At 37.1% G+C, this 13466-nt stretch overlaps 1 protein-coding gene across 1 annotated transcript in view; it reads left to right on the top strand.

The window, feature by feature from the left end:
- LOC126450327 (bromodomain-containing protein 4) overlaps nucleotides 1-4727 on the top strand; it is a 29813-nt gene extending 25086 nt beyond the window's left edge. Inside the window, exon 3 of the mRNA XM_050091024.1 lies at nucleotides 1431-4727. Within this exon, the coding sequence (XP_049946981.1) occupies nucleotides 1431-1488 (58 nt within the window). The 3' untranslated portion in view covers nucleotides 1489-4727. The remainder of the gene's footprint in view (nucleotides 1-1430) is intronic.
- The last annotated feature ends 8739 nt before the right edge of the window (nucleotides 4728-13466 follow it).

Raw genomic sequence — 13466 nt, forward strand, 5'->3', positions numbered from 1 at the left:
TTTATTTTCTTTGAAAACCTTTGTAATTCTTGACTTCGAATCTGAGGTTGCTTCTGTTGAATAAGGTCTGCTGTTGATTTGCGCTTCTTTCAACATCTTGTTTGTGTTGCCTCCCCCAATCATTTTCTTTCTCTGTTTTCCAGTTTTGGAAGACTATGTGAACCTTCTTTGTTAGTCTATCTTCCGTCAATATCTCTAACTTCATCCGTTATTTCAGGGCAGAATGAGTATATCTTATTTGGTCACAAAATCCAACTGTCATCTTTGCTCAGGAATAAGCTAATTTTTCTGTCTCTAAAGCGATCCACAGCTGCGAAAGTGCTGCTGGGCTAGGATTTTGTGTACGAACTGACCCCTCGATTATGTCTCATAAGTGTTGGATGGGATTCATTTCGGGCGACCTATCTGGCCAAATCATTCGCTCGGATTGTTCAAATTGTTATTCAAACCAATCGCCACCTTCGTGACTCGGTGACATAGCATCGTTGTTTGGTCAACAAACAGCCAAACATAACCATTCCCAGTCAATATCTGTTCAGTTGCACCAGAGGACCTAGTCCATTCCATGTAAACACAGCCCACGCCATTATGAAGCCATTACCAGCTTGCACAGCGCCTTGTTGATACATTGGGTCCATGGCTTTGTGGGAAGTGCGTCACACTCGTGCCCTACCATCAGCTCTTACCAACCGAAATTGGGTCTCATGTGACCAGGCCACGATTCTCTAGTCGTATAGGGGCCAACCAGTGTGGTCACGACCCCGGGAGAGGCGCTGCAGGCGATGTCATCTGTTGGCAAAGGGCCGGCCGGAGTGGCCGAGCGGTTCTAGGCGCTACAGTCTGCAACCGCGCGACCGCTACGGTGGCAGGTTCGAATCCTGCCTCGGGCACGGATGTGTGTGATGTCCTTAGGTTAGTTAGGTTTAAATAGTTCTAAGTTCTAGGCGACTGATGACCTCAGAAGTTAAGTCGCATAGTGCTCAGAGCCATTTGAACCATTTGAAACTAACGATTTCTAAAGTGGAATGTCCCATGCGTATGGTTCCAACTATCAATGTGCGTTCAGAGTCTGCTAATTCCAGTCGTGCAGCCATAATCACACCGGAAACCTTTTCACACGAATCACTTGAGTACAAATAACAACTCCGCCAATGCACTGCCCTTTTATACCTTGTGTACACGATACTACTGCCATCTGTGTATCACTGTCCCACGACTTTTGCCACCTCGGCGTATTCACTGTTTTTGTTTTTATTTGTAACTGTAATTGTTCTCATAATAATTTCCCAGATGTACATAGCTGATCCAGAAGTACGATTAGAGACTGAGAATGTATTTGTAATTTTTTTGCATGTGCCATGCGAAATAAACCATAAACTAATAATGTAGAGATGTGGCCTGTAATTATAATGTATTTTGGTTTGTTTCAGTCAGAAGAGCTACAGCAGCCCTTGGCAGTGGACGACGGTGACAGCGACCGGCGAGTAGCGATGGGCCTCCGGAACACGGCGCATGCGCGGACTGTCCATGTGACCGAGTACAACAAACAGCCCGACGGCGGGCCGCCGTCTCGCCCCTAGTGCGAACATTGACTGACACACACGACAGTACTTGCACATTTCCTTCTAGATGACTGAGTTCGGGAGTCGATATCGTTTCAGGTAGTGTTGCTTCTGTATATTGTTTCAGGTGAACTGTTTTTACCTCTTGTTTCGTTCGTTAGTGCAATATATATATTTGTCAAGTTTGAGTCGAATTTCAACGCGTTTTGAATATTTGAATGTGCTCAGTGAGTTTCCTGATATATTTTTCGACTAAAGAGTGAAACACATCGTCTTGTTATATTTTCGAAAGGTTTTATACTGCAAAATACTCTTTTAAAGAAGCCTCCACGTGTGAAAGATTTTCTAGAGCCGTTTACAACTTGTAATGTTTTGTCTGCGTCACAATATTCGAAATCTTATATTGTCTGTTGGGCCAAAACAAAATGTAATTTGTTCACAGAGGACTTTGCAGGTGCAAGTTTAAGCAGAGAACTGCGTTTTCTGTTGTGTGGTTATGTACGAACAGAATCAGGAATGACTTTGAGTGCCACAGTATTACAAATGTGCACACTCATTACGATGCAGATGATGGAAATGAGCATACATTCTTTACCCTTCAGTTATCTCAGGAAACTACTGACACTGTGATTTTTAGAATCTAAATTTTATATAGATTAACTGATAAAAGGGCTCTCAGCAGTAAAGTAGTGATTTGTATAACTGCATTATGCTTTTGCCTTGACATTGCCCTTCACCTGTGTGCCATTCGTGAGATAATTTCGTCAATGAAAACTACATTAGTTTTCAGTTTTCCGCATTATTGTACAATAAAGAAGAACATATCGCAATGATGAGCTATTGTTTACATATAAAAATAAATAAATATATATATATAACCAGTATAAGCGGAATTACATTCCACATTATTGCGATCAGTGATAGAGGTTTTAATGAGTAATTTGAACCATAAATATGTTCCTTTTTTTAAGAATGTCTATCTGTTGGTTCTTGTTCTGAGAAATTGATCTAATATTGTAATGGAAGTTTAGATGAATGTTTCACTGAGCTGTTAAAATATATGAGAGTTTTTCTGAGTGATACAGCAATAGACTGAGAGTTCATGGTAGGAAGCTGTATGTATAACCTGATTGCAACTATTTGTGAATACATTTTGTTTGTTTGAAGTAACAATCAGTATGATAGTTGCTTTATATTATAGTTAAATCTCTTGGATGTTTGACGATGTGCAAGCACAATAACATTACAAAAGTGAATGATTATTTTATTTTGTTAAGACTATTTGTGGTTTATAATAGAGTTATGTCTGTAGATATTTTTAACATAGAAAACTAGTCCAGAACTTCTGTATTATATATTTAAAAATCACAGTGCTGTGAGATATGATCTTACAAAACCAAACGTTATGGAACTGAGTCAAGAGTAGAAGAGTACTGAAATGAAATTTACCTGTTAGTGCAACAGTAGCATTAGAGCTTAAAGAATTATTTTTCAAACCTGTGATGCTTAATACTGTACGTTATCAAAACTTTAATGGCTTGATAACAGGTTTACAAACTTAATAATCTGTACCCTGATATCCATGTAAATGGAGTCAGTATCATCTTGCTATATAACTATCATTTTATTACTCCATTGTATCTTGTTAACAGCACATTCTTCTCATAGTATTGTTGTTTGCTTGAACCCGATATTGATTGTTAAGTTTGTAAATTTTTTCATGAGGAAATGAAAAGCATTTCTTAAAATTCTGTTAATACTGTTATGTTTCTGATTTAATTTTCTGTTATTACATATTATAACAACTTATAAATAACTTGATCCTTGTAGTCCTCTCCTTTCAAAAAAGTACATTATGCTAACAGACTTGTACGACAGTTCCTTGCAACACCAAGACCTAATCTGCCTACTAATTTCTGCTTTCTTTGAATAATATGCTTCATAAATGTTGCTATATGTGTTTTAGCAAAATGACAGATTACTTTATTGTATATCGACAAGTATCTAAGAATAAATGACTGACTGTAGACCATTATCACATCTTTGCATATTATGATCATCAATCTGAAATTTCACATTCATTTTTCTCGCCACAGTTTATGGCATAGTATATTGAGTTACATAAAAAGAGCTGCTACGACCTAAAAATGAAATCAGACTGTAAAAATCTTTTTCTCATTTTTAATTATTTAAATGCAAATATACACATATTATAAAATAAGGTCTTTGATTTATTTTGCCCACATTCACCAACATACTTCACTCTAGTTGTTCTTCTTTCCTTTATGTAAGAGAATGTGAAAAAATTGCCTAGAAGAATGATAGTGAAATCTTGCCTTTTATGGAGGGATCTCTTTCCCTTTCATATTATTTCATCTATTGAAGGTAACCATATACTACAGGGTTCAGAAGATAGCACTCTCTGTGGAGAGTTGCTGCATAATGGAATGTAACTGGCAAACATATAATTTTTTTTGATGGGCCAAGAATGAAATTAATATTAATGACCTGCCCATTAGAATTTCCTTGATATTAGCATTTCTCTCTCATTCATTTTGGTTTGGAGATTAAATGAGTTAAGGACCTAACCAAATCATGGCATTGATAATATACATATTGTTTATATTCTTTTTAATTTTGTGAGCAGTATTACAAGGTCGTGTATTTGTAGCACTATACAATCATTAACTCAGGAATTTTTTCTTCATGTGGAGCAATAAATGTGCTATCATAGAACTACAGTCCACATTAAATATCTAAAGAAAAATCCAGTGTTTCTCAGTGATAAGTACTTGTAGTAACACAGCATGCAACTGACACATGTGCCAATTGTCAATGTACTAACTGTCAAAGTATTAACATCTTGTTGTTCTTGAGTGGCAATATTTCCTTGAAAATTTAAAAGAAAAAGGGGTACTTGTAATGGTCTGACTAAACTAACTTCATTATAAATTATATCCATTATACATTACTACATTTCAAACATAGAGCCGCATGCCTGACAAAATTAGACTGTTGTGAAGCAAAAGGAGAAAAAGAGGATTTTCATTGCATGAGACTGTTTCTGTATATAACATACGCTTGTAAGTTAATCATGCAATGAACAAAATAGTACCAAAGACAATGTCTGAATCAAGAATTTTTATTGTTGTAATAATAAAATACTGAGTGAAAGAAACTGCCAAATTTTGTGAGGGATCACAAATTATCTAAAAACCAGTGGCACATGATCAGTTTTATATATGGCCAAAAGAGCTGAATTATGCAATCTGAATCACTTGTTTGGTTTCAGCATGAAATACCTAATTTATAAACCACTAAATGTAAAAGTAGGAAATCCTGTAACAAAATATCAGATCTGTGATCATCACATATTATATGACAAAGCTGTAGCTGAGGAACTTAAGACCCTTAGTGACTGCTGACTATAAAGTATTCCTTTACTTTGTGTATATTCTATGTAAAAATTATCATAAGATGTGTGAATATATATATATTGTGTACATATGAATAATAACTGCATTTAAGAATGATTTAAAACGTGGAATATGTTCAATCAGTAGCCTACATCCCTTCCCACACTCAGTGCTTCATTAATTGCACAATTGAAATCTCATTCTCATTGTTTACAGAAGTCAAAAAGTTGTGATGAATTTTACAATTATCTGTCTTATAATTGCATTACAAATTCATAACATTTTATGCAAGACCTATTTTGATTATATGGTCAAAAGATCTACTGACACTGGATGATATAACCCAGATGAGTGCACGACAACATGATGCCAAATATATGATATAAATTATCAGTAGTTCATATTTACATTATATGTGGTACACAGAAGAGACACTTCACAGTTTACACACAGTATTTTATACCTGAAAATTTGCTTGCTTTCCAGACGTGTAAACTCCTTTCCAATTGACATTACTTTCTTTTGCTTTATTTTGTGTAAATTGTGAACACAAGATACACATTGAGTATCAGTGTGAGATATTCATACTTAACATATGTTACATTAGGTGTTAGTAGTTATCATAAATATTCTTACAATTGTTAGGACTTGTACTGGCAAGAGTTACAAGAAATGTGTCACTGTAATTACCTCTTTTTATTAGGTCCTAAATGCATTTGGGTTCTGATATTAGAAAATCATTGGTGCTCAGCTGGTTACATTTCACACATTTACTACATGAAACACTCACAAGTCACTCATTGTTAAATTTTGTACACTTGAACTCAGCAGTGGATTACAGCTTGGGGGTCACATGTTATTTCTTCACAGCACACTTGTCTTTCACTTCATTTATTTTCACAATTAATTTATCTGTGTGCCAAGAATTAGAAAGTTTGAGCACTGTGGAATCTTTAGGCAAGGACCTGTGGACAGTGATATTAAGTTGACTTCTTCCAATTTAGAACCTCATATTTAATCTAAATCACTGTAGAATCTTGGTGTATTGATGGAATCAAGCATACCTGAAGGATACAGCCACAATGTCATTCGATATACATAAATTTCAACTGCCAATTGACTCAGCCAGGTATAGAACACTCTGCATTGCAAGAGGTAAGAAATCAAGTGCTGTGATACACATGCATTCTGATACTGAAAATAATGCTAACTAATTACTGTTTACATATGTGGAAAATGTCACAAATTTTTATTTTATTGTTTCTTGAGACCAGCTACAATTTATTGTGATATTTAAGAAACATTTTCAAGTAAATAACTATTTGACTTAAGATTGCAGGAAACGTTGTTGTTCATCATGATTTCATGGCTAGTTTAGCACACTTTATTTGTACAGACCAGTTTACTCATGTGGGATTAACATTATCTAATATTAATTTCCTTTTCTATCAGTTTTTTGGTCTTTTGAATGACACACACATGCAGATACAGTTATAAACTTTCTGGTTTATTAAATTAGGTTTTCCATTAGAATATTATCAGCATTAAAAGTTCAGTCACGAATGTATCATTCATTTGACTTTTGCCTACTGTTGAAACTATCTCTTAGTATTAGAAATGAAACATTACTGTGTATATACACTACACTGTAGATATACAATGGAGACCAATTAGTTTCACCACAAGAAAATTTAAAAGATATCTCAAAAGCAGAGGAATAAAAGTAACAATTGTTTACCTAAACATTAACAAACTACATGTTGATCAAAGACCCAAGCCTGGACTGTCATAGTCCACCATCATCATCAGCACCTGAAAAGGTAAGATTACTGTACAACACCACAGAAGTACATAACAATATAACATATGATTAAGTGCATTACACAACTGTGTTCTTGGTGAAAACCTTATAACTTTTGTCTTAAACAAAAATACAGTCAGATGTGCTCTGAATCAGTTAGCCCAGTTTCAGGGTGAGGTTCAGTCACACTCGTAGTTCATGCAAAAGAAAATGGGAAGGGTGAAGTTTAGTGTCTATAATCCAACATGTCTGACTTTGATATCAGCACATTCACTAAGTTCAAAATAAGTTCAACATTGTAGGCAATTTCCAACAGAAAGTTATAATAATTCAGTCTAGACAAGGTATCGAGTCAACAGTAACAACCTAAAACTTCAGAATGAGACAGCAAAACTGAAATTATTCCATTACTTTCAGCAGGATTTCTCCATGTTTATCTACCATGGATCATAAGGTATTAATCAGCAGCTTTCACCTTCCTTGCAATCTCTATCAAAATTATTTACCACATCCCAATACTTATTATTCAATGGTACCTCCAGCATGAACATGGGTGATGTTCAATAATTACATGAGCTCAAAATGGAGAAAGGCATCTGGAAAAAGCTCAGCTCACCAAATCTCATTTAAACAAAGGCGACTGAAAATATCACAACTTTTTAATCCAGAGAATATACACTATTAAAATATATAATTAATCTGAACTGCAGGCAGTATTTAAGTGCTCAACAGTCTTTGTGGTCTCTCTGAACTGAATGCTTTACATGGGTGCATGCCCAGTTTTCTCCAGTTTGAAACAAGTGCCACACACATGTCAAATTCATTCAGGGAGTTCTCAGGTGCACTGGTCGAAGTCACTGCCTGTCAGTCAGCGAGCCAGTCATGATATGTTGCAACACATATTAAGCTGACGTTATTTTGTTAAGCACGAATTTATATCAAAACTTTTACAACGTGTCTGTTAAGTGGTATGCTGACAAAATGAAACACAGGTGCGAGTGGAACTTTATCATTTGTGGAAGGAAGCTAAGCCGAAAGTTCACTTTAGGAACATCAAAGATATTATAAATCAAGAGATTGAAAAGATACATAATTATACAATTCAAAGGAAGGTACACATAATGTTGTCTTTTATTCACAAAACAAGTAAATATTCAATGACACTTAATGTATACATTTTATACCAAAAAGGTTATGTATTTGGGGAAGCATCAAAACAGTTAATACTAATTTTGTGGAGTCTTTTTGTCCATCTGTGCTAATACTACCCAGGACTGGCATGTTTAAAATAGTGTTTTAATCATGTGTTAAAAAGACAATTTAATACACTTTATAAATAAATCTTGGTTTTATTAAAGTGTTTTGATCAGTATTTAAAACAAAAACAGGACTGCAGGGTAAAAATCACATGAGGGGGGCTCCAAGGGTAAAGGGGGCGGAACTTTTAAATAAAACCCCTGAGGTAATTAATGGGAATCCTCATGTGAGCTACTTGTGGTCAGGCATCGTTACTTAAATGTTAGATGGTGATAGTGCTGTTCAGACCAAACAGTGTACTTTTCTGCACTTCATATAATATGCACGAAAATATTCTGCTTGATACACGACAATGAAATGCTGACTGAGAGTTTTATTGTAAGCACTTGTTTTCTATTGGGTCAAGTTTAAAGGATGTTTATTAGAGAATTCAAAAATGGTTCTGAGCACTCTGGGACGTATGATCTGAGGTCATCAGTCCCCTAGAACTTAGAACTACTTAAACCTAACTAACCTAAGGACAGCACACTCATCCATGCCCGAGGCAGGATTCGAACTTGCGACAGTAGCGGTCGCGCGGTTCCAGACTGAAGCGCCTAGAACCGCTTGGCCACACCGGCCGACTATTAAAGAATATAAAGTAATATATTGAAGAGATAACTGTTGTTCTGCTGTTACAAAACAGAAGTGAGTCGCACAGAATAAGACCCATACTCAATTTAAATAGGGAGAATGTTGCTCGAAAAATATTTTAATGCCAAAGTGCCATCTTAACATTAATCTCGCTACAGTAATAAGCACAAGGCCTTAGAAATAACATATCCTAACCCAAAGGACACTACGCACTATGAATGTAACCTCCAAAGAACAAAACGTAAGATCTTATAAACAAGCTGTTGATTTAGCTTGCGCAAGAGAAGAACACGAATGAATTATACAATTTACACACAGGACAAAACGTTAAATCACCACTCGGAGATGTCACTTCTAATTCCTAATAACATCGCCCTGAAAGTAGCCTGGAGAGGAAGAAGCTCCACAAGTTTCTTGGGGGTTCTTGTTCACTTGCTGCTCGGTATAAGAATAACCGCCTCAGTTCTCATCGTGGTCTGTTTTTGGCCTCTTAGTTGCTATGTTTCTCAGCTGAGCTTAAAGGTGCCAAAACTGGCCATCATCAATCCCTGCGCCTCATACACCACTGCTCGTGTCTGCCATTATCTTTTACTATTTTGTCTTTTTTGTTAAAGCAGATTTTTATTTATTTAAAATAAAGTAACAGTTTCGTGAAACGGAAATATAATTAAATTATATTAAAAATTAAAAGGAAGAGAAAAACAGAAGATGGGATGGGTGATAGATGTAAGTGCCGTTGACCTTGATGATATGTTGGTCGTAAGGCAATTTAATTAACCATGGCAGTACCAACACATTTTCCATAAAGTGTACTATGAAAAGTGGGGCGTACTTCATTCCCACCTCAAACAAATTCAAATAAAAAAACAAATTTCGTTTACTGACTTTTATTAACAATATTACTTTTTAAATAGATAGTGATATGTGAGTAGGGCCTAGAACATGAAAATATTTTTTAGTGCAATCTTGACAATACTATCACATTTTCCATAACCTATTATACCATGAACTGGGTACTTTATGCCCCCCCCCCCCCAAAAAAAAGAGGCCAGACAAACGTGTGGTTCCTGAGGAGGGGCAGAAGCCTTTTCAGTAGTTGCAGGGGCAACAGTCTGGATGATTGACTGATCTGGCCTTGCAACACTAACCAAAACGGCCTTACTGTGCTGGTACTGCGAACGGCTGAAAGCAAGGGGAACCTACAGCTGTAATTTTTCCCGAGGGCATGCAGCTTTTCTGTATGGTTAAATGATGATAGCGTCCTCTTGGGTAAAATATTCCGGAGGTAAAATAGTCCCCCATTCGGCATTCGGATCTCCGGGCGGGGACTACTCCAGAGGACGTCGTTATCAGGAGGAAGAAAACTGGCCTTCTACGGATCGGAGCGTGGAATGTCAGATCCCTTAATCTGGCAGGTAGGTTAGAAATTTAAAAAGGGAAATGGATAGGTTAAAGTTAGATATAGTGTGAATTAGTGAAGTTCGGTGGCAGGAGGAACTAGACTTTTGGTCAGGTGAATACTGGATTATAAATACAAAATCAAATAGGGGTAATGCAGGAGTAGGTTTAATAATGAATAAAAAAATAGGAGTGTGGGTAAGCTACTACAAACAGCATATTGAACGCATTATTGTGGCCAAGATAGATACGAAGCCCAGGCCCACTACAGTAGTACGAGTTTATATGCCAACTAGCTCCGCAGATGATGAAGAAACTGATGAAATGTATGATGAGATAAAAGAAATTATTCAGGTACTGAAGGGAGACGAAAATGTAATAGTCATGGGTGACTGGAATTCGAGAGTAGGAAAAGGGAGAGAAGGAAACATAGTAGGTGAATATGGATTGGGGGTAAGAAATGAAAGAGGAAGCCGCCTGGTAGAATTTTGCACAGAGCATAACTTAATCATAGCTAACACTTGGTTCAAGAATCATAAAAGAAGGTTGAATATATGGAAAAATCCTGGAGATACTAGAAGGTATCAGATAGATTATATAATGGTGAGATAGAGATTTAGGAACCAGGTTTTAAATTGTAAGACATTTCCCGGGGCAGATGTGGACTCCGACCACAATCTATTATTTATGAACTGTAGATCAAAAGTGAAGAAACTGCAAAAAGGTTGGAATTTAAGGAGATGGGACCTGGATAAAGTGACTAAACAGAGGTTTTACAGAGTTTCAGGGAGAGCATAAGGGAACAATTGACAGGAATGGGGGAAAGAAATACAGTAGAAGATGAATGAGTAGCTCTGAGGGATGAAGTAGTGAAGCCAGTAGAGGAACAAGTAGGTAAAAAGTCGAGGGCTAATAGAAATCTTTGGGTCACAGAAGAAATATTGAATGTAATTGATGAAAGGAGAAAATATAAAAGTGCAGTAAAAGAAGCAGGCAAAAACGAATACAAGCATCTCAATAATGAGATCGACAGGAAGTGCAAAATGGCTAAACAGGGATGGCTAGAGGACAAATGTAAGGATGTAGAGGCTTATCTCACTAGGGGTAAGATAGATACTGCCTACAGGAAAATTAAAGAGACCTTTGGAGAAAAGAGAACCACTTGTATGAACATCAAGAGCTCAGATGGAAACCCAGTTCTAAGCAAAGAAGGGAAAGCAGAAAAGTGGAAGGAGTATATAGAGGGTCTATACAAGGGCGATGTACTTGAGGACAATATTATGGAAATGGAAGAGAATGTAGATGAAGATGGAAGATGAAATGGGAGATATGATACTGCGTGAAGAGTTTGACAGATCACTGAAAGACCTAAGTCGAAACAAGGCCCTGGGAGTAGGCAACGTTCCATTAGAACTACTGACGGTGTTGGGAGGGCCAGTCCTGACAAAACTCTACCATCTGGTGAGCAAGATGTATGAGACAGGTGAAATACCCTCACACTTCAACAAGAATATAATAATTCCAATCCCAAAGAAAGCAGGTGTTGACAGATGTGAAAATTACCGAACTGTCAGGTTAAGAAGTCACAGCTGCAAAATACTAACGCGAATTCTTTGCAGACGAATGGAAAAATTGGTAGAAGCCGACCTCGTGGAAGATCAGTTTGGATTCCGTAGATATAATGGAACACGTGAGGCAATAATGACCTTACGACTTATCTTAGAAGACTTAAAGAAAGCTTTTGGTAATGTTGACTGGAATACTCTCTCTCAAATACTAAAGGTGGCAGGTGTAAAATACAGGGAGCGAAAGGCTATTTACAATTTGTACAGAAACCAGATGGCAGTTATAAGAGTCGAGGGGCATGAAAGGGAAGCAGTGGTTTGGAAGGGAGTGAGACAGGGTTGTAGTCTCTCCCCGATGTTATTCAATCTGTATATTGAGCAAGCAGTAAAAGAAACAAAAGAAAAATTCAGATGAGGTATTAAAATCCATGGAGAAGAAATAAAAACTTTGAGGTTCGCCGAGGACATTGTAATTCTGTCAGAGACAGCAAAGGACTTGGAAGAGCGGTTGAACGGAATGGACATTCTCTTGAAAGGAGGATATAAGATGAACATCAACAAAAGCAAAACAAGGATAATGGAATGTAGTCGAATTAAGTCGGGTGATGCTGAGGGAATTAGATTAGGAAATGAGACACTTAAAGTAGTAAAGGAGTTTTGCTATTTGGGGAGCAAAATAACTGACGATGGTCGAAGTAGAGAGGATATAAAATGTAGACTGTCAATGGCAAGGAAAGCGTTTCTGAAGAAGAGAAATTTGTTAACATCGAGTATTGATTTAAGTGTCAGGAAGTCGTTTCTGAAAGTATTTGTATGGAGTGTAGCCATGTATGGAAGTGAAATATGGACGATAAATAGTTTGGACAAGAATGAATAGAAGCTTTCGAAATGTGGTGCTACAGAAGGATGTTGAAGATTAGATGGACAGATCACATAACTAATAAGGTGGCATTGAATAGAATTGGGTAGAAGAGGTGTTTGTGACACAACGTGAAAAGAAGAAGGAATCGGTTGGTAGGACATGTTCTGAGGCATCAAGGGATCACAAATTTAGCATTGGAGGGTAAAAATCGTAGAGGGAGACCAAGAGATGAATATACTAAGCAGATTCAGAAGGATGTAGGTTGCAGTAAGTACTGGGAGATGAAGAAGCTTGCACAGGATAGGGTTGCATGGAAAGCTGCATCAAGCCAGTGTCAGGACTGAAGACCACAACAACAACAACTAGTATGTTAAGAACAGTCCTGAACCTGAAAGTATGAGTATGACATTTGAAAATTCCTGGAGGATTAAAACCAGTCGGAGACTCAAACATGGGACATTTTCCTTTCGTGGGGATGCTAATAGCTACTTTTTGCCTCCTGTTGCAAATAGTCCCACACATAGAAACATTCAGTCAAATTAAAACTGTCTGCCGTAGGATGACTCGAACCTGGAACCTTCTCCTTTCGCAGGCTGCTACTCAAACACGACCCGTCCTCATAGCCCTATTTCCGCCAGTAAGTCATATCTTATCTTCCATACTTCAGAGAAGTTCTCCTGCGAAACTTGGGAGATTAACGCTCTTGGAAGTAAGGATAATTGCGGAGACATGGTTCAACCACAGTCTGGGGAATTATTTAAAGAATTAATATTCACTCTGCAGCAGAGTGTGTACTGATATGAAATTTCATGCAGATTTTCAGTGGGATTAAGGTCGGGTGATTTAACGCCTCAGTCGAGTTACGATAGGTGGTCTGAATGTTCAGTACGGGAATGTACGTGTGCAGCCTCGTGAACACAGACTGTTGTCATCTCGGAAGACGGGAATGTACACTGCATACTCATCACGAAT

The sequence above is a fragment of the Schistocerca serialis genome, chromosome 1, assembly GCF_023864345.2.
Source record: "Schistocerca serialis cubense isolate TAMUIC-IGC-003099 chromosome 1, iqSchSeri2.2, whole genome shotgun sequence".
Taxonomy (NCBI): Eukaryota; Metazoa; Arthropoda; class Insecta; order Orthoptera; family Acrididae; genus Schistocerca; species Schistocerca serialis.